Below are 21,601 nucleotides of genomic sequence, written 5' to 3'. Positions count from 1 at the left end.
TCCACCAGCGCTAGCAATAGTGCAAGCTAGACCTGGTTCTCAACTCTTCCAGACTACTGTGCCCTTTTCAGGAGTCTGATTTGTCTTGCGTACATCAAGCTTCACCTCTCTTAAAAACTACTTGCTTACAAAATCAGACATAAAAATACAAGTGTCACAGCCACACTATTACTGAAAAATGGCTGACTTTCCCACTTTTACCATATAATTATCAAATAAATCAATTGGAATATAAACATTGTACTTCAGCCTGGTTTTCACATGTGAGACTTATCTGAAGGCCGAGCCCCAGGAGACAGGGCTGAAGCATGTAACTTAGCTTCGTGGGGCCCCTGTTGGCTTGGGGCCCTGGGCATCCTGCTTGCCAATCCCTAATGCTGACCCTGCACTCACAATCCCCCTAAACCTGCCCTGTGACTCCCCTGGGGCTGCAAACCCCAGGTTGAGAAACACTGATCTAGATGAGTTGATGTACCCCCTGGAAGACATCTGCATACCCCCAGGGGTATGTGAACCCCTGGTTGAGAACCACCAAGCTAGAGCATAAACAGAGCTCAGGTATTTTTACTACCATGACATCTCAGAGTCCTTCCCTGACCAGAGTTAGATGACTTGCTAGTAAGGACTCCTGAACAGTCGATATACCTGCCACTCGAAAGTGCCATATCAGATTTTTCCTAGCAGATAGAATGGCTTGACTGCTCGAAGAGTACAGTATGAGCCAAAATGCAAGAGAGAGAACATATGACTCTGCTTGTAGTGGGCCAAATAAGAATGGCAGGGTGAGAGTGATGGGAAGCTGTATAAAATCCTATCAGCTGCTGGAAAGAGAACTCAGGGGGAGGGGTCAAAGGGGGAAGCAGTAGACATGATAGATCTTGATTTTTAGTCAGGCTTTTGAAAGTCTCTCCTGACATTCTCACAAGCAAACTAGGGAAACGCAGTCTAGATGAAATTACGATAAGGTGGGTGCACAACTGGTTGAAAGACTATAGTCAAAGAGAAGTCCTCAGTGGTTCACTGTCAAACATGGTGGGTGTACCTAGCAGGATCCCACAGGGGTCAGCCCTGGGCATGAGTAGCAGGTTTGTAGAAATTTGGGGGGATGGAGTTTGGGCACCACCAAAACTCTGCCCCCCACCTGCCCAAAGCTCTGGGAGGGAGTTTGGGTGAGGGAGGGGTGCAGAGGAGTGGGGTGCAGGGGAGTGGGGTGCAGGGGTGAAGGCTGTGGCTACAGATGAGGGGTTTGGAGTGTGGGGGGGCTCAGGGCAAGAGTAGAGGTGTAGGGGTGAGGGCTCTGTCTGGGGCTGGGGATAAGGTGTTTGGGGTGCTGAAGGAGCTCAGGACTTGGATAGATGGTTGAGGATGCGGTGGGAGTGAAAGCTCTGGCTGGGGTGTGGGCTCTGGGGTGGGGCAGGGCTGGGGATGAGTTTGGGGTGCAGGCAGACTGCTCCAGGACAGGGGCCAGAGAGGACGACTCCCCCCAGCCCTTCCCTGCCAGCAGCAGCAAGCTCTGGGAGAGAAGCCCCACTTTCCTGCCCCCCAGCAGCACATTCACCCCCACCACTGTCACTGCATGTGCTCCTAGGGCCTCTCTCAGGTCCAGGAATCTCCCCCACCTCCCCCGTGGTGGGTTCCGGGGGTGCTGCGTGCACCTCCTCCCCTGCTGTTGCCCCTGACTGTAGCCTCACTGGGGCTGAGGGAGGGGGCTGCCTCCTTGCCCAGCATGGGGCAGGAGCAGTGACTGTGGGTCGGTGGGGGAGGGGGGCGGCTGTGCTGCTGGAGGGTCCTGCCGGAAAAGGGAAGGGTTTGAGGGGAAGGGCAGGCTCAGAGTCAGTCTGCCCTGGCAGTGAGATGAGGGGCACTAGCACTCTGTGGCTGCAGTTGCTTCAGGGAGGCAACATGGAGCTGCCCTGAAGAGACAGTGTCTCAGTGCCTCTCTGCTCTGGAGCCCAGGAAAGGCAAACGGGGGGTGGGGACAGCAAGTCAGGGCCCGGGGGGGCCACAGGTAGGGCTGGGTCTCCCCCCCAGCCCTAAATATTGGTAGAGCTGGGTCCCTGAGCTCTGAATATTGCTGGTGCCAGAGAACCACCTGGGTATGGAACTCGCCACCTATGTGACAATACTGGATTTACAATGGCCCCAGGCCCGGCTTTCTCTGCCCCCACCCGCTCTCTCCTGTGGGGTCAGAGAAGCTCGATGCTACAGGCTGCCGCGACTTCCATGGCAGGCTGCTGCTGGCGAGACTAACTTCTGCCCCGCCTCTTTCCCCAAGCTCATCTTTTGAAGATGTTGTGCTGGTTTCCTTGGAGAATGTGGACTGAGGTTAGATATGGAGTGATCATTTGGTGAAAAATGTTTGCCCATAGAAGATAGGGTGGTTTTGGTCTTATTTTTCTGTGCGAGTTCATTCAAGAGCATACAGGTTGGTTTCACACACAGTTGTTATTGGGGCATTTAGTGCACTGGATGAGGTATGTCACATGTTGTGAAAGGCATGCATAGGTCCCATGGAACTTGAAAGGTGCATGTGCGGGGGGGGGGGGGGGGCAGGGGGGAGGAAGAGAATTGATCTTCCGGGCAGTGGAGATAGATCAAAACCTTGCTGATGTGTTATGGCAGGCTCTGCTGCCACTTTGAGTTGGTGAGTCCCAATCTGGTGGAGCTTGATTCTGATGATGAGCTTGGTTAGAGAAATTTCTTTTCAGGAGTTGCAATTGTGATACCATGTATGGATTCCAGTGTGGGGTGGTAGGTGACAACTAAGGGTATAGGAGGTTATCTTGAGGTATTTAGAGGGATCCATTCCATACTATGATCTACTTCTCGGGTGGTGTCCTTGTTCAGTAATGGCAGTTTTAAGTGTATTAAGGTGTACATGCCAGACTTTCTCCTCAGAGCCTCTTTTATAGTATCCGAGTGCTGGCTGCAGATAACAGATTTCTTGGTGTGCTTGGAGCAGTTACTGGATCTGTGAAGGTAGGTGAGGTGATGAGGGGGTTTCTTGTATGTAGTTGTCTGTAGAGTCCAACTGCTGAAGCTGATCATGGTGTCCAGGAAGTTGATGCTTCTGCAGCTTGCCTGCGGGAGGTCCGCTGGTCCCGCGGATTTGGCGTACCCACCGCCGAATTGCCACTGAATCCACAGGACCTCCCTCCTGCAGGCAAGCCGCTGAAGGCTGCCTGGCGCCCTCACAGGCACCAGCAGGGCACCCCATCTGGCTTGCCCCCCCAGGCACGTGCTTGGAGCGTGGGTGTCTGGAGACGCCACTGCACATCAATAAGCCACCATCACAAGTGGGAACATTGTGGCAGTAACAGCAGAGAGGCCATAGACTGAATATGCTACCTTGACTCCCCCAGAAACTTTCTGTGGCACATGGAGAGACATAAGTGGAGTGGCCTGGGGGAAAGCTTACACTGCTGTACAGAAAATGTCAGTCTCCAGGCTCTCACTGAAAACAAAAACGTAAGCTCTGTCTGCCCCCAGCGTTTCTATTTTTGTAAATTTAATGGGGTTTTTTAAATCTCTCATCTTCAGTAAAATAAATATACTTTATCTGATGAAAAGTACTAGGTACGAGCTAGATATCAACACTAATGTGAGGCAATTCAAAACCCAAGGAGGCTCTGGCAAAAATCATGGTTATAATGTGCCACCTCGTGGCCATGCTCAATATTACTCAGTGGGACATCTGAAAGTTCCAAGTTACAGCTAACAGAACATGTTAGTCGTACTGAGTAAATATTAGAATTGGCACAACTATTTGTCATGAATAATATTCCTTACAGTTATCTTCTGTTTTAGTCAGCAGTTTCCCAGCCAATCGGATGCACTGCAGCCTAGCGGACAGAGCACTGCACGGGGACTCTGAAGACCAATGGTCTTATTCCTGTCTCTACCACTGGCCAGCTGGATGATCTTAGACAAGTCTCTTCACCTCAGTACTTCACTTTACCCATCTCTAAAATGAGGATAATGATATTGATCTCATTCATAGAGCACTTTGGAGATCTACGGATGGAAAGCACTGTAAGAGCTGGGTATTATTATTCTAATGCATTTTCATAAATATTCACCAGATAGGTCAGACACAGAGGCATTTTGTGGCATACAATATGGGGTGAAACAAATCCCTCTTTGATAACTAGTGGGAACTGTACCTATAAGAATAACCAGCACTTTGCATCAGCTGCTCACTCCATGACTGAAAATGAGGCACAGCACATGTTACTTGGCAGTGTCTCCTGCAAGCTGTGGGGCCCTGTTAAAATGGTTTGTGTTTAAACATCTTTTGAGAGTTTACCTTGAAGCAGTATCCTTTGTATTCTAGTAGAAGTTCATTACCCTTTTCTCCTCTCTTACAGCTCTCCAGTAGCAGTTTAGAAAGACATTTAATTAGCGCACACAAGCATAAAAGAATCATGAACACCAATCCTTGATAGGAAAGAAAAACAGTACACAAAAGCCTCTCAAGTTCATATGCAGATTGTTATTACAAGGTTCATTTGAGCTTGCACAAACAGTCAATGTTAAGAAGGAAAAAAGTGCAGCACTTTAAACGAGGGCAATGTTCCAAGGGGCGGGGCATAATTACTGTAGGTTTCCTCAGACAGGATTTTATCTAAACCACAAAAGAACCATCTATCATTACACTGCAATTTAGGAAGGAGCCCTGATTGGCCGATGCACAGAGACGAGCATTATTTAAATGAACACAGAAAGCAAAAACAAAAAACAAGTAAAGTTCACAACCCCAGTACCAAAGAGAAACGCCCTGCCAATACGTACAGAATGAGCAAGCTCAGATTACAGTTTAACACAATGCAAAATGAGTGAAGTAAAGTAGTTGTATTAACTTACCAAAAATGTGGCCTTCAATGCATCTAACTACTGGGCCAGAGAGTTCCATCACTCAAATTAATTTCAGTTTTAAAAACGTTAACCTGTAATACATATTTGGAATTGATGTAGGTTTAGTAAAAACATTTTCTATTTCATTGGTGGGACAGGAATTTACTTTTGCCTTGAATTTAATCAAGCAGTTTCATCTTGTAGCAAAAAATATATACTTTAAGGAGCAGGGGGAGGAATTCGTTAGCTTATTGATTTTAGCACACAAGTCTTTCACTGCTGGGAACCTGGTCCATTTTCTCCACTGGGATAGATGGGGGATCCCAGGTCAGGACTGAGGTGCATGGGCAAAGATGAAAGATTTCTTTGGTGGACGGACAGGGGAGTCAGAAGACAAGGAAATAGAATTTATAAAGTTTACAGCTTTTGCTATTCTACACATTACTCCTCTCACCCTAGTTGTACTATCCACTCAGTCTGGAACACTCATACTTTTTTTTAAATTAATCATGGAAAGTATTTTTATAATATTTCCACTCATCACAAAGAAGATTTATCATAATTATTAGCATTACTGTAGTGCTTAGAAGCCCTAGCCAAGGATTCCAGTGTGCTAAGGAGTCAGTGTCATTTCACATGCCTCCCCCAAAAGAGTCAATTACATCTAACAGGCTCCAGTATCTGTCTAAGCAACTGATGCTGCCCTCTGATTGGGGAGGCTTTTTTCCAGCTCCAACTTAAAACCAGATTAGTTCAAACAATAAGGTCATATCTAGGCATTCTGCAGTGCACACATGCTATGCCTGAGAAAGGAGAAGTGCCAGTTAGCACCTTTCTTTAATGCTTCCCTCCAATCCTTTGCAGTGAGGCTAATGTTGCAAGACATCATTGCTGGGCTGGTGACAATTTCCACACACATTCCAAATAGTGCGTGGCATCGTTCTGGAATAAGTCTGACTATTCCAGTGCACAACACAGACATGCCCCTAGGATGAACCTCCCATTGGTGTGTATTTGAGCATAAGTTAACAGTACAAAGGTCATTCTAATGCATGGTTCTCAAACTTTTGTATTAGTGATCCCTTTCACACAGCAAGCCTCTGAGTGTAACCCCTCCCCTGCCCCCAATTAATTTTTTTTTAAATATATTTAACATTATAAATTCTTAATGGTAAGAAAACTTGTGCATAAGACCACCATGACTTAGACCCTCATTAACAGCCTCAGCAGAGAACAGGGACCAAATGGACATGGCCCATTTCTATTGGTAAGAAAATTAGCTGTTGATCTTCATGTCTCATCAGTCCCCGCTGTCAGATTTGTGGCACACTGATGGGAAACCAAAAGAAAACTTGTTACTATTGATGCTATTCATCTTCCATGAATAGAGATAGGCTTGGAAGGATTAGATTTTGAATCAGTAAATGTTGGTAGACATCAATTTCACCATACACCTACAAACCCATGAAAAAAATATTTTCTTCATTAACAAAAAATTTACAGATAGGCAAAGAAAGAAAAATCTTGCTCAAGAAGTTACTAGAGTGTTTTGTATATTTTGACACGTGATCTTGACAATTTGTGTTTTAAAAGTTATAAAGCTTTAAACTTTTTGAATCTCAATGTCTATTGTCTGACCCCTCCATAACTTCCCACAGCTGTGAACATTTAAAAAAACAGTTTATTTTTAAACTGATTATCTGTCAAAGTTATCAAAAACGAATAAAAAATGAGTTCTGCCAAGAATGGAGAAGAGACTTCAGGGTTTAAAAGACATCAATCTAGCACCTTTCATAAAAGCACTAAATTTATTTAACAAAATGACATACTAAGAAACTGATAGTATTCAATAGTCCTTTCCTGGCAAGCAAGTGACTGAACAGATAAAGAAATCTCTAGTTTAGGTGACAGTTAAATATATAACCCAATGACACTGACTAGTCTCCAAAGGTTTCATTTAAATTCAGATTTTATTTCAAAACAGTCATGAACTTAATAAATTACACAATAATTTTCTCCCTTTATAAATTCTTCATAAAATATATTTTACAATTTTAAAGAAAGATTAGAAAGTCTTTTCTTTCTGAAGTGCTGATGAATATCTTGACCTTTGTGTCATGCTGGTGAATTACTTTGTAGCTGCTACAATAGTTTGATTTATCAAAGGTTTTACAAAGATCCAAAAATAATAATAATAAAAAAACAAACTAACAATCACACAAAAAACCACAGACCTCAAGGACTCGCATTCAGTGTTCACCACTGAAACACTCAGCTTCACCATTACCACTAGACTAAGCACCATGCGAGGGTCTATAGGTACCCTCAGCCTTTAAAGTGGCAATTAGTGCAAAGAAACACTTTGGGAAATCAACAGTTCTACTTTATGATCCATTAACTATCGCTTTAAATTAATTTCTCAACAGAAGTTAAGAAGCAGGTTCATGGTTATCCTTTGAAACTCTTCAGAGGAGACTAACTGATTCACAAAAAAGGTAAGTGCTAAATATTAATCCAAGACAGACTAACATTTTAGGGTACATTAGTGAACAAACTAGTATCCCTGCTTTGATATTTTTAAAATCTCCAAGAGTTTGTAGTTCTAGCAGGGCATGATCTTTCATCTTACATAACCCTCAAAAAAGCATCAACTTTTCAATGTCGAAATGTTACCAATACATTGTACAGTAACACTGCATACACAGTCACAGTTTTACCTTCCTCCTTGCGGTGTGCCCTTGTCTTTAAAGGCAATCTGGGGCTTTTGGTGTACTGATTCAACTTATAAAACATTAACAGAATGAACAAATGACTTCCAATAAGTTCCATTTATTAATTACAAAGTTTAACTCCCAACCTTACCTTTATAGACAAAGTCACATGCAAGAAAGACAGTGATATCACTATAAGCCTGCTCAAGATGACTGGGGCCAATTTTCAGTTGGCATAAATCAGCAAAGCACTATTGTAATCTATGCCAATTTATACCAGCTAAGGTTCTGGCCCAATTTGTTCTATCAACATCTCAACATGACAGTATATCTTTTCTTGAAATGTATTGCCACCTTGCATTTCTATAGCATCTTCAGATTTCCAAATGCTTTAGAACCAATAAGCCATACAATACACCTTTGAAACATGGAAGTATACTCACTTGAGAGACACAGAAGTTAAATAACTTGCCTATGGTGACAGAGTGATTCAAAAATAAAATTCAGGGTCCTTGCCCCCTGTTAACCTGTTACATCACCCTACACTGTGCAAGGACAGAATACAATCGGCTCTTACAAATTCCTAGAAGTTTAGTAAAGTGACCAATAACCCTGCTTCATAGTCCCTTCCCTTTTTGTTTGAGGGACAAACTGTACTTTTCACTTGTGGTAAAAGTGTTGACTTCACTTCATTCATGGGGATAGTAAACACTGACTGTTGAGTTTCACTTTCTGATGTTCACACAGCAGCACTAGGGTGCAATGTTTGGATTGCAAGCACTCCAGGGGACTGTTTAAACCCAAACAAGAAGTGTTTTTCATTTTGAAAGTTTTCAAAATTTCATGAACTTGGTTTTGTAAAAAAAGTTGTTTACAAGCCCACTGCAACTTTAGGATTTTACTCACCATTAGACATGACATTTGGGTGAGTAAGTTTAGTCTCAGGTCTCCTCCCCCAATTATGATCAATTTAAAGGGTAAGCAAGTAAGATCATGAACCAGAGCTAGTGAGCATTCATGACACTATTGCAAAGCTGTTTTAGTCTACCCGAATATGCACACTTCATGGAAGTTCTCCATTAACATATGAATCAGTTCTTGTGGAGATGGGTTAAAAGCCTTGTACTATTTCAAAACTTTTAGATTTACCATCCAGGATTAAAAAGAAAATAAAAAGGAATAAAACACTACCTCTTAATATGTAGCAAAACAATGCAAGGATTGGTTAAAGTTTTCCACATAAAAGGTTCAACTGAAGCTGCGATATTTCATTCACACATTAAATTTTAGGACTTCTCTCCAACATTTGAAAATGGAGATGCTCACCATTTAATTAAATCAGCCCCACAGCACGATCACGTTAAGTGACATAACTGTATCAATGCCATGAAAAAAAGGAAGAGCAAGTGACTAACAGATCTGGGTAACAAACAAAAGGACAAAGAAAAATTGTGTTTCAGTCTCTCTTTTGGGAGGGGGAAGAGTCTTAGAATACTATTTTATCTGCTGCATTCCTCTATTAAGTATCTACATTTTCATAAACCAAGTTCATAAAATAACCATCCCGAAAGTGCTGTAGTTGCTACTGGATTATAGATGCACAAGTGCAGGCAAGTTAGGAAGCTGTAGCCTCAGGTGTTAGAGTATTTGGTTATCAAAATAAAATTGAATAATTAATGATCTAACAAACAAGCTAGCACATGATTGCATAAATCTGTAATTTGACTCCCTCAGCTACAAACTTACTAGGTGGTAAATGCTCAGCTAAGAAACATCTCAGCACCTTTAAATATTCTGATTCCCTTGCATTGCATTTTTGTCTGCAAAGTCAAGTTTTAGGCCCTTTTTTGTTAATGTTCATAGGCTATAAAAATAAAAATGTAAAAAAACCCAATTAATTTGGGAGCAGGGAGGGAAGTATGCTTTTCGTTTGTTTTCCTCACAGATCCCAACCATCCAGATTCACACCAAATAATTTAAACAAAAGTGGCATTTTCTCTGTATGGAATGCAACCTCACATCCTCAGTCACTCACATATACATAAATATATACACATAGATTTACTTTACAAAGCACAAGGATTTGCATTACCAGCATGCAAACCTCCTCTTCCATGGGAGTTCCTAATACTGGTATAGGAAACTGGAATGTCTGCAATACTCCATAACATATTTCTGGAAAGCAAGAACATCTCAACTCATGAATTTTCTCGGCCAACTTATATAAACGATCTTTACCTCCACACTTGAGTAATATACATATAAATGTATTTATAACAAAATGGCCAATTCAAGTTTACTTTAATGTACGCAAATCAAAAGAAATTCAGTTGGTAAAAACTAAACCCTGAAGTTCTCAGTTCATGCTTCTTTTGTTTTTTTGCTGCCACAAAAGGCTGCACCATTGTTAAAAAACAGAAGCAGCTCTGTTGAGAGGTTTGAGTATTTGAGGTCACGTGTCCCAGTTGCTGTCTTTAAAAGCAATTTTGACTAATCTGAGTTCTAGTTCAAAAGCATCAGGACGGTCTTGTGGGTTGGCAGCCAGCATTTCCTTAATCAGCTGCTTCATACGGGCATTCATAGATTTTTTCTTTACAGGGATGAGAAGTTCCATTTTGGGGTTTTCTAGAAGTGCCTCCCCAACTGGCACAATCTCTGTCCCTTGCTTCACATAGCTCCCCAAAAGTTCTTTCTTAGTCTCAGTGTCTATGAAGGTGATCCTTTCTAACATTGCCCAAATTATAATTCCCAATGCAAAAATGTCTGCTTTTGCAGTGTAATGTCCTTCCCAGACTTCAGGGGCCATGTAGAAGTCAGTCCCACATGCTGTTGAAAGGAAACATTTATTTACGTTGACAGGCTCTTCAGGGTTCTGTCCTGAAGCTGAACATACCTTACTTAACCCAAAATCAGCTACTTTCAGAGTGGGTTCCAAGTCACTAGCATCCATTCTGCTCTGTGAGATCAGAATGTTGTCAGGTTTGAGATCACGATGGATAATCTGATTTTTGTGAAGGAAAGCCAGGGCACTGCTGAGTTGAAGCATGAAACTGGTGTTGGTCTTGCGACTGGGCTTTCGCGATAGCAGGTACTCATTCATATCTCCTCCATCACAGAAATCCATCACGAACCAAAGGTAATAGGCGCTTCTGGGATCAAAGGCTATTTCTCCTTTTAATGAGGTCTCTACAAGCTGCAACAAGGAAGAGAAATTTCACATACCTGTTCAGGAAGCATAATTCACAGAAAGAGAACTACTGACTGAAAAAATAAGAAACGAACAGAGAAAGAGAAGTTACATTCTTATCTATTTCATGTAAAATAGAATGAATTTTGAAATGTCAATGAATTTGACAATCCTACTAGTTCTCTGCCTGAAAAACATAGCTCAAATTCCAATTTAGAACCTATAGCTATGAGCAGATTACAGTATTTTGAAAGCTACCCAAGTATCATCTCCTCATCTGGGCAGTGTCCCAGCCAGAGCAAAGCTAGATTCACCCACTCTAACAACTTTAATCCAAATACAGTGTTTCAGCAAGTAGCATTGATACAGTGCCAAGGAGTTACTTGTCCTCTGCTGATGAAATATTATGCAATGGAACTCTGAAACTTACTTTTCACTCCATCTCCATGAATAAATTCTAACATACGATCCATGAATAAATTCTAACAAAGAACAATCAATATGCATAGCTAAACAGCGAAAGAAACTAACAGGCTTCTGCTTTTGTTGAAGTTATTTTAATCACTTATTAACTAGCTATTTTCCCAGATGCATGGAATATATTTGAGCAGGAATTTCCATTTACTGATTTATATGAAAACTAACGAAACAACTAATCAGCTTTGTTAGTCCTAATTACACAATGGTACATTTGCGTCTTCAGCTTATGTGAGGTGGCTTTCAGCACATTCTGGAAGCTAAGCATTTCAAACCATGTGTGTTATTAACACACAACAATACTACCAGTACACACTGGACTAAGGCTACTTTGAAAGAATTTTCAAAAATCAAAGCAACTGCTAATATAGCCGTCTAGGAACACTTTTTGAATCAACACAGTGAGGCTCTTTCTTCTGAAAAGTGAGTGTAAAACATGGCAGCTTTAAAGTGACATGGTTAATATAGCTGTGCTCCTAAGGTTGCAAGAAGCAGCGACTGAGCAAGGAATATAAATAATGCTGTTTAAACTACATATTCACATTTTACCCACACATGACAGCGAAATTGATGAACTGTGGCAGTCGTGAGGAATCTTTCTAGAGAAATATGTCATAGCAGTACATTTTTTTCTTCCATACATCCCTGTCAAGTCTTCCTAGTATTTAGCACCTTGGTTCAGACCATTAGTCCACAAAGTTCAATATCCTACCCCTGACAGTGGCACGACACCAACAGGTAGATCCTCAAATAGTTTAAACTGTCATAGTTCCATTGGCTTCAGTTTATACCAGCTGAGTATCTGTCCCCAAATGCTTCGTAAGGCAGCACTCCCCTTCACTACTTGCATACTGCATCTGGCCAATTCTGTAGTGTTCTATTTTTTGGGTAGGGCACAGGGCAAGATATTTGACTGCCCCCATCTTAACATGTATAATTATAAAGTTTACCATAAAGTTACCCAAGCCTCTTTGAAAGTCTAAATACAATAGATAATTCTATACCTATAAACTCTCTGGGACAGGTATCATTTTCTGGTTTTGGACCTAGCACAAAGGAGCTCTGATTTAGTTGAGGCCTGTACGTGCTATAATACAAGTAATAATAAATAGAAATATATTAAACTTGAACCCATGCTCTTTGTCACTCCAGCAGTACCCTGTGGATCATCCTTATTCCATCAATCCAAAATAGGAAGTTTCTTTAGTTCACTTAGTTTAAATGTCAACAACACTGGTTCCTTTAACAGTGAGCCAGACACTTTCACAATTTTCCCCAGCAGTCATGTCTAACATTGTCCAATGAATGAAACAAAGACAATGAAAAGACTTCTAAGTTGTGAGGGGCCTTCCTATGTTTGTACAGCACAATGGGGCCTAAATCCTGATTGAACACTATTATGATAAATATTTAAAAAAAGAAGGCCTGCACTGGACACAAAAAACAGGAACAAGTGTCTGAATATTACATATCTGATCAGCTCACACAATTGATCTCATGTGTTACCACATTAAATATATAAATAAAGTAAACATTTGATAAGTATTCACTGGATGTGCCAGTCACACACTGAAGAGTGCTTTTATATACAATATGTGAATTTACTTTTTCAGATATATTCCTATCATAACCTCTCACCTTTGCTACCTTTCTCAAGGTTTATTTGCCCCCCACCCCTTTTTAAATAAATAAATAAATAAATCTCTCTTTCACTCTGGTAATGAACTTCCTGGTTACTGGCAGAATCCTAAGCAATGACTTCCTAAGAGGAAGTAACCATCTTTGCTTCAGAGGACAGCTGGTGTTTAGAAATCTTTGTGAGGTCTGTCTTAATAAATTAAGAAATGTCCATTCATGATTAGAGCCACTGTAGGGCTTTTACCCAGAAAATGCAACAGTGTGTATCTGGATTGTATTTTGTTTTCATTCCCTTATTGTCAGAGCTATATGGGATTTTAGCTGCGTGACTTTCATTAAGTCTGCTGGAGTTGCATGGCTATAAATCCAAAAATCCAGAGGATTCTGTTTAGTAACCCATTGTATTCAAACAGCTCTAGAGAACTCTTAGCATTGTTTACACTGCATATAAAAAAAAAAGTTGGCTATACCTTCCCCACTTCTTCCTGCCCAGTTAGATACCCATAAATTACTCCCATCCCCCTCCCAGGCTCATGTACCTGTACATAAAGGGAAGAACTGGAACCATGTGACATCTTCTGCACCATACCATCTTTCTGTAAGATGCACTCCTCCAGATGGATAACATTTGGATGCTGGCTCTTGATACTGCTCAGTGCCCAGAACTCACGTAGAGCTAGTTCCACATTCTCTGGAGCATGACACCGAATTTTTTTCACTGCAACCCGCGCAGAGGTCTTCCTGACGACTGCTTCATACACCACACCGTAACTACCACGACCAACCTCCCGTATTAGATCGTACTTTGGCTGGCTACTCACCATCTTCAAGGTCAAGGATTCTGGGGGCAAAAACAATAACAATAATAATAATGCTATGAATGACGACTGATCTGCATTTCCTCTCTTTGTATCAGTATTGTTTGGGCTAATCACTGTGCTTAAAATCATCAGTATTTTCATTAATCAAATATAAATCAGGTTGCAATGAGCCATTACATTCAGATGTCACCAATATGAAGAAGACTGAACCTTGTTTAGTAAAACCATGACTAAGAAGAATTTTCAAATAATATACACTATATACAAGCGTTATCATTTTAGCTGGCCTTTATCATAAAACGTTCACAGTTCAGGTACAACATCATCATCTTTCACTTGTATTAGGTCAGGATAGAACTGTCACATACTCTCTCAACTGCTTATTCTCAACATCTTTTACTCTAACCCTGTGTACAATTGCAGTGGAGCACTGAGCTTTCTTCCCCCATATATTATAGCATTTTTCCAGCTAAGGTCCTGGCTGAAGCCCGTACTTAGGGGATTTTATACATTGTTTCAAACTGCATTAAGTAGAAAGTCACATATAGCATGGGTAAGCATTTTCTGTTTTAGTTTAATTATTAAATGATTTTCTGATACCGAGGCAAAAGGAGTACTTTGTTTGTTCAGATTGTATTTAAAATTAAAATACATCTCCAACAGTTTATTATGAAAGGACAGTTTAAATAGGGAAAGATTTTTTAAAAAAAGACACTCTACAGTCAAATTGTAGTTTTATTAAGAAAGGAAAGAGGCTGGACTAAAATTTGTATGTTCATATTTTAAAAACAAAAACAAAAAAACAAACATGGGAATATACCCAAGATCTTCCTTGCAAGATTACACACCCAAAAATACAATAGCATTGCACTAATGCAAGCCAACCAGAAAGGGACACTAATTACAGACAGAAAAACTTTGGCCAGGCGTTTGGCCAAGCAGAGTGATTTGCAAAGAGAAAATAAATGGACTAAATGGCAAAATAGCAAGGTAGATTATTAGAAATAAAATAATCTTTAAAAGTTAGTGACACAGTAAGTATATTTACTGCAGTAAACCATGCACTAAGGACTACTTCTCTGAAGCAACCTTCATTATCAGGCAACTTTCAAGTATCTACAAGGTTCGCAGCACAAAATAAATTACAAATATCATGTGTGTCATGACCATATCAGTGCCAAGATATGGAGACTTGGCAGCAACATGTTTGTTATGTGAGTTTATGCTCTTGAATGATTTACATTTAAATCTATAAATTCCCCACAGAAATGCCACTACAATGTGAGATTCAGATAGTAATATTTATTTAGCCTACTCCTATAACATCATGTTATAAGCAGATGGAGAATAGTGCAGCCTAAATGCTAAGGTAAAGTAACTAGAAAACACGCAAAGGAAGGTACATGCACACAAAAACAGTATCAAATTCTGATATTAAAAAACCCAACAAAATGAATATAATTGTGAAGGAAAGTCACATATTTCCCAGCCACGGTCATCTCAGGCTCAAACAGAGCATGGAGCACAATTTACCTTTTAAACATAAGTTTACTGTACACTGTACCAGAAGCACTCCCAGTGCTAAATAAATATCAAGACTGTCACCTGTCTTTCCCACTGCTCTCAAAAAAAAAAAAAAAAGGCCATTTCCAGATTCAACAAGTCCCTCCTCTCATATGGCATCAGAACATTCCCAAATATCGTTACAGCCTATGTTATAATCTAACCTAACACCCCAGAAGAGACATTCTAAATAGGTGCTAACCCACTCAACCATCAGAGATGAGGCTAGCAGGAACACATGGTTAAAGCTGACCCACAAAGGAAACACCCAATCATGTACTTTTTTTTTTTTTTTTTTGGGGGGGGGGTCTTTAGGATATAGGAGTAGGCCCTGGAAATTAATTGTTTGGCTTTTTTTGTAAAAAGCTTCCTCCCCCCCCCCTCCAAGTTTCATAATATCAGATTTCACATATTCTCTACTCAGATGACTAGAGAGCATCAGAGAGGTAAAGGAAGGGTATCCTGACTGACTGACAGGTGAAATGATTTTTACGCTGGTGTTTCGAGCCCAGGTGTTTCATCAACATGTAACTCAAGTACTGGAAAAATGACAGGGTGGGAAACTCTCTCTGCTCCCCCCTCCCCTCCAATGACAGAACCCCCCCCCCGTGCTCTGGTGCTCCCTGGAGACCTCCAGCAAAACCAGCGCTGGCCTAAGATTCCTGGGAGGAGGGGGGAGGGGAGAAGCAGCAGGAAATTAGACCCCAGAGCCCCCAGCAGGGCACCAGCCCCTTTCGTTCCCCTACAGGGCAGGTGAGGCCTCACCCCAGAGCCCCTCCTCCCGCCTCAGGTGCCCCCTCCTGAGCCTCAGCCCCCCCACCCCTCCCTGAGCCCTCCCCCCAGCCTTTCCACCCTGACAGCGTGGGACTCGGGCTGCCCTCTCCCCCCGCCACAGGAGGCCGCGTTGCTCAGGCCGCCTGTCAGGCGCTCCTCCCCCTCAGCCCCCGGGCCCGCTCGGCCGCCGCCTGCCCTTCGCTGCGCCGCCCCGGACAGCCGCCCTCCCCTGCCGGCCGCCCGGCGGTTACCTCAGCGCCGCCGCGCTCCCGCCGCCCGGCCGCCATTATAGGGTTCCCTTCCCCTCACCCTTTGGGCGCCGACACACCCCCCTCCGCGCGCTCCCGCCGCAGCCGGGACGCGGCTCCCGCACGCGCCCTGCCCTTGCCGCTTCGCCATTGGCTGAAGCGGCGGGCGAGCCCCCTCGCCTTCTTTGTGGCGCGCGCCGCCGCTTCTCATTGGATGGGCGCTGGGCGGGGCTTTCCCGCGGAGCTCGCGCCTCTGGTTGCAGCATGGAGCTGAATATCCCTCCTCGTTCCCCCAGTTCCATGCATCGGTGTCGGGAGGGATGCGGGGGGTGGTAGGAGGGATGCACCACTGGTGCAGCTCCCAGAGCAGCATAGGGACTAGGGGAGACGAGGATGCACCCCTTAAGGCACCTGACTGGGGGGAGTTGGTTTGCGAGAGGTGGATATGGCGTTCGTGCAGCTCACGTTAGGATGCAAGGAAGGAGGGAGAGGGGATGATGTGCCATGGATGCAGATCAAATGGGGGGGGGGGAATAATATACACCACTTAGCACAGCTGTCATAGACATTGGGCGAGGGGGTTGAGGAAATCACGCAGTCTCCCTCGCTATATATTAGCAACACCCCGCCCGGTTGCAAATCCAACCAGCACCTCTGTTCCGGTTAAGAAGTAATGGTTTGAATTGCATAGGCTGTACCCTCTATCCCAAGCCCTCCCCAGCCCACTTCACCAAGGGGGTGCTGCTGGCCCCTGCTTGCTGCCGTCCCCTGTGCAAACACCTACCGTGTCTTTCACTCATAGATGCTGATTTTCCTGCTGATTTTTATGTATTTCTCATTTTTCTCTTCTGCAATTAGATCTTTGCCATTTTAAAAAATAAATCCTATTATTTTGCCTTTTTAAAAAGAAAAGGCAGCCCTTTTAGACTGCAGCTTATTGTTTGCCACGCAGGGAAGAGGATTGCACCTTTTGTTATGCCTTGTCACTGTGTGATGGGGACATGCCTTTTAGGGGGCTGCAAGCATGCTGAAGGATGCAATCATCTGGTAAGATCCTTCTCCCCTCTTCTCGAGAAGATGCAGGGTTATTGGTATCTTCCCTTAAAGGGGCACTGTCTGCATTTTTCCCTGCTGGGAAGCAGGAAGACACACTTACTGACTATGTCACCTGCAAGACATACAGTTCAGAACCGATGGTGGCAGGCAGCTGAGGTCCCATCTTCCTTATACCTCCCAGATCAATGTAGGAGAAAAAGCACCACCGCACGCATCTCAGAATGGGTTAACGTTCAGTGCCCCTGGACTTTATAGCACCAGACAGTTAGGTATCAGGCTTCATTAGAACACTTTCACATGGCTTGCAGGCAGGGATCAGCGTTCATTACACCCCTCATTAATATTCTCCAGCACCTGCCTGTGAAAAACAGTCAGAGTGGAAGTGCCCAGATCTGAGGCTTCTCAAAAGCCTGCCTCTCCCCAGGAATGGGGCTGCACCAGTGTTTCCCCCAGGAATTGAAATGGGGGGGGGAGCAAGGGCCAATGAGGGTTGAGACTGTGAGGACGAAGGTAGGCTGTAGAGCAGCATAGTAAAAACTGAAAAATGTTTAATGACCATTTGATTAGATTTAACTAATGTTTTAAAATCATCACAGAAATTAAAGTTGGCTACTATGAAACACTAAAACCTTCTTGGTTTTTTGTTGTAATTTTGCACAACTCTTCGGTGTCTTCTGTGTCTGTTACTTCCTGTCCTGCATGATATGCTCATGATCAGGCAGAAAGCAACTTCTTACAGAATACAAAATTCTATTCAATGAGGAAAAAGAACACGTCAACTGTAGCTGTTGTGACTGGGAGTAGCAAGAGATGAATTCCTACTTCTTTCATCCCAGGAAACATAGCACAAAGATTGGGTCGAAATACTAGTGATGATGCGTCTGACGAAGTGGGTATTCAGCCATGAAAGCTTATGCTCCAATACATCTGTTAGTCTTTAAGGTGCCACAGGACTATTTGTTGCTTTTTAAAGAAGAAATGGTTGAAGTTAAATCTTCATTTGTTCATCATATGATATTCCACTCTGTGTTCAAAATTCTCTATTCTGATCACATAGCAGCCCCATTACTGGTAGTGCCTCACTCCACTCAACTATAGGTGTTTTATAAGACAGGCATCTGTAAAAGTTACGTGGAGGTTGAGTAGAATCCAGAAATCGCTATTGTAGATTTGTAAGAATCAAGTCTGTGTATTTTTTCACCTGGCTTAACAAATACTTTTGGTCCTCTTCACTTAAGGAATCAATATTAGTACCTTCATTAGTCAACTTATGAACTGAAGTCTTTGCTTCTTCCAGTACGTTTTCAATGGATATCACTGATTGAGCCAAGGGTAGCTTCTATTGCTGGACAAAGATCTACTATTGTTGTAGCAGATGTCTGGATGACATTGTTTATGACCCAAGTGGTTTCAACAGTAGACTTAAAAAAGAGAGAATGGCGATAGTCTTTTCTGAACTTAGTAACAAAAGTAGTCCACCAGCCTAGCCTTGCTACTTAGATTGGACCTTTCTTGGTAGATACTTTCCAAAGCCAGTAATAATGGTTGCAGTAATTTTAAGACAACAGCCAAGGATCGCTCGTGAGAAAGCCAGCAGGTTTTCCTAGGTTGGACTAATTTGAACTTCAGTCCCAGTGTATCTTCTATTTGTTTCCAAGACGTTCAGTCCTTTTGGACTGTTCCTGAAAAAAAGGTATAACAAAGCTGTGATGTTGCACTCTATATGTTTATGGAAATATGCTTATGAGTGTAAATATGACATAACTGGAATATGCTTTATGCTAGATATGCCATGTAACCTGTCTTTGCAAAGGTTATGATCTACTGAATATATTCATCCTATTCATATGTGTGTATCATATTTATATCTGAAATTATCAGAGTTGGCTCTATGTTTGTATTTGAAGTGTTTGTTGTAGGAAACACATAAGGGAGGTTTGGCCAACGTATTGTGACGGGACTATTCAAGTAATTGTAAGTACTTAATTAACAATGGATTTCGGGAGACACCAATCCACATCTGAGCTTTTAAACTAACATGTAAACCACGGCGTTGGCCTGCAAAAAACTAAATCATTCATGAACATATGACTTGCCCATGTGGCTACAAACTCCATCTTGGTGCTGTGATTTTGCACAGAAGAACAAAGGGATTTCCACCCAGAAGAGAGAGAATATAAAAGGCCGTGAAAGCCTCTCCATTTTGGTTTTCAGCGGGCTCAAGAGATGGCGTCTCCACCCAGGGCTGGCTCCAGGCACCAGCGAAGGAATCAGGTGCTTGAGGCAGCCAATAAAAAGGAGCAGCACGTCTGGGTCTTTGGTGGCAAGTCTCTCAGTCCCTCTCTTCCTCTTTGAGCTGCTGCTGAAGAGGAAGAGGAGCGAAGGACCTGACACCGAATTGCCGCTGAAGAATGAAGCAGCGCAATTGAGCTGCTGCCAAAGTGCCACCGATCGGCTCTCCCCCCCCCCCCCCACCTTTGCCACTTGGGGTGGCAAAAAAGCTGGAGCCAGCCTTGTCTCCACCTCAAAGAGATGACTGAAAGAAACTGGAACAAAGGACTGTAATTACAGGGGTGTGAATGATTGCTGGATCCAGGCCATAAACTACAACGTTGGTCTGAAAAGGATTGTACCTGAGATAACATCTAGGGTGAGAAGTTAGTATTTGTGACTAGATCCTTAGTGTATTAAACAGCAAAGATTCCTGTGGCACCTTATAGACTAACAGACGTATTGGGAGCATGAGTTTTCGTGAGTGAATACATGTGTCATGCACTCGACAAAGTGGGTATTCACCCACGAAAGCTCATGCTCCAATATGTCTGTTAGTCTATAAGGTGCCACAGGACTCTTTGCTGCTTTTACAGATCCAGACTAACACAGCTACTCCTCTGACACTTAGTGTATTAAGTTAGCCTTGCGTAGTTTGATTTATTTTACTTAGTAACTTACTTTGTTCTGTCTGTTATTACTTGGAACCACTTAAATTCTACTTTTTATACTTAATAAAATCACTTTTGTTTATTGATTAACCCAGATTAAGTCATTAATACCTGAGGGAGCAAACAGCTGTGCATATCTCTATATCAGTGTTATAGAGGGTGGACAATTTATGAGTTTACCCTGTATAAGCTTTATACAGAGTAAAACGGATTTATTTGGGGTTTGGATCTCATTGGGAGCTGCGTGTCTGGGTGCTGGAGACTTGCTGAGTGGTTTTCAGTTAAGTTTGCAGCTTTGAGGGTGTGGTTCAGACCCTGGGTCTGTGTTACAGCAGGCTTGCATGTCTGGCTCAACAAGACAGGGTACTGAGGCCCCAAGATGTCAGGGAAAACGGGCTCAGAGGTAGTCTCAGCTTATCAGGTGACAGTCCCAAAGGGGTCTCCATGACCGAACCGATCACAAAAGCCATTACTAGCCCTAGCAGGAGTAGATGGCCTCTGCAGTGTGTATAGGAGAGATTAGGGTTATATTTTATTCTGAGCAAAGCTTGGACTCCACTATGTCGCACATATGATTAATTAAAGAAAGGTCTGATCTGGGTTGGTTCTTGTTTTATCTGAGCTGGATCATCTGTCTGTATGTGGTCAGCCCATTACTTCTACCTATACTGTGAGGTGGGAGGAAAGCAGCTTGCCAGAGACACAGATGCTTTCTCAATGCCATACGCAGCCCCTTTCTTTAGTGGGGTTTCCACTAGAGGAAATGTATGCATCCAAGCATATAAAAGTCTATTTCTCCCCCAGAGCATGGACAATCTATTGGGGGGTGGAGTGTCAGCTTTTGTTGTACAGCAGGCACATCTTTCTCTTTGGATTTTTTTTTGCCATAGGATGAAACCTGTCTGATGAGCTGAGACAGCGTTTATTTTGTATGGTTTGTTAATTTGGCTATTAAGTCCACAGTAATAGCTATCAGCAAGCATCAGTGCCCTGATGGCATTAAGAGAGAGGTGAAGAGATGAGCAGTAGGGATGGGATAATTCCAGGATCCAGTTAAACTGCACTCTATCCCTCCACATCTGACACCGCAGCGTATGATTCTACTGACGGGGTGGGAGCAGGGAAGAGTCAGGCAGTGGATGCTGAAAATGGATGTCACCATGTTGTGGCAAGTTGCTTCATAACCTATGTGTGCTCATGTATCAGACTTGCTTGCAAGGGTACATTTATAAATGGTTTGTACACTGACCAATCCATATTTTAATAAACACTTAGCCAATTGTAATAGATTGCTACACAGCCCAGGAGGTCAATAGCTTGCTTAGAACCA

General features: G+C 42.7%; 1 protein-coding gene across 3 annotated transcripts; it reads right to left on the bottom strand.

The window, feature by feature from the left end:
* Window positions 1-6,051: 6,051 nt before the first annotated feature.
* PDIK1L (PDLIM1 interacting kinase 1 like) lies at window positions 6,052-16,364 on the bottom strand. Of its 3 annotated transcripts, none has more exons than XM_030539158.1 (4): window positions 16,277-16,364; window positions 13,407-13,708; window positions 10,459-10,758; window positions 6,052-6,183 (listed from the first exon to the last, which is right to left on the bottom strand). In XM_030539158.1, the coding sequence occupies exons 2-4, from the start codon at window positions 13,689-13,691 to the stop codon at window positions 6,145-6,147; spliced, it is 624 nt and encodes a 207-aa protein (XP_030395018.1). In that variant the 5' UTR covers window positions 13,692-13,708; window positions 16,277-16,364; the 3' UTR covers window positions 6,052-6,144. The 3 variants fall into 3 exon arrangements, with proteins under 3 accessions (XP_030395018.1, XP_030395017.1, XP_030395016.1); XM_030539157.1 differs by lacking the exon at window positions 6,052-6,183 and adding an exon at window positions 6,806-9,740; XM_030539156.1 differs by lacking the exon at window positions 6,052-6,183 and having other exon boundaries at window positions 6,806-10,758.
* Between the last annotated feature and the right edge of the window lie 5,237 nt (window positions 16,365-21,601).

The sequence above is a fragment of the Gopherus evgoodei genome, chromosome 20 (assembly GCF_007399415.2).
Source record: "Gopherus evgoodei ecotype Sinaloan lineage chromosome 20, rGopEvg1_v1.p, whole genome shotgun sequence".
NCBI classification, from domain to species: domain Eukaryota; kingdom Metazoa; phylum Chordata; order Testudines; family Testudinidae; genus Gopherus; species Gopherus evgoodei.
Note: the sequence above shows the minus strand (reverse complement) of the source record. Positions and strands in the feature narration are given on the sequence as shown.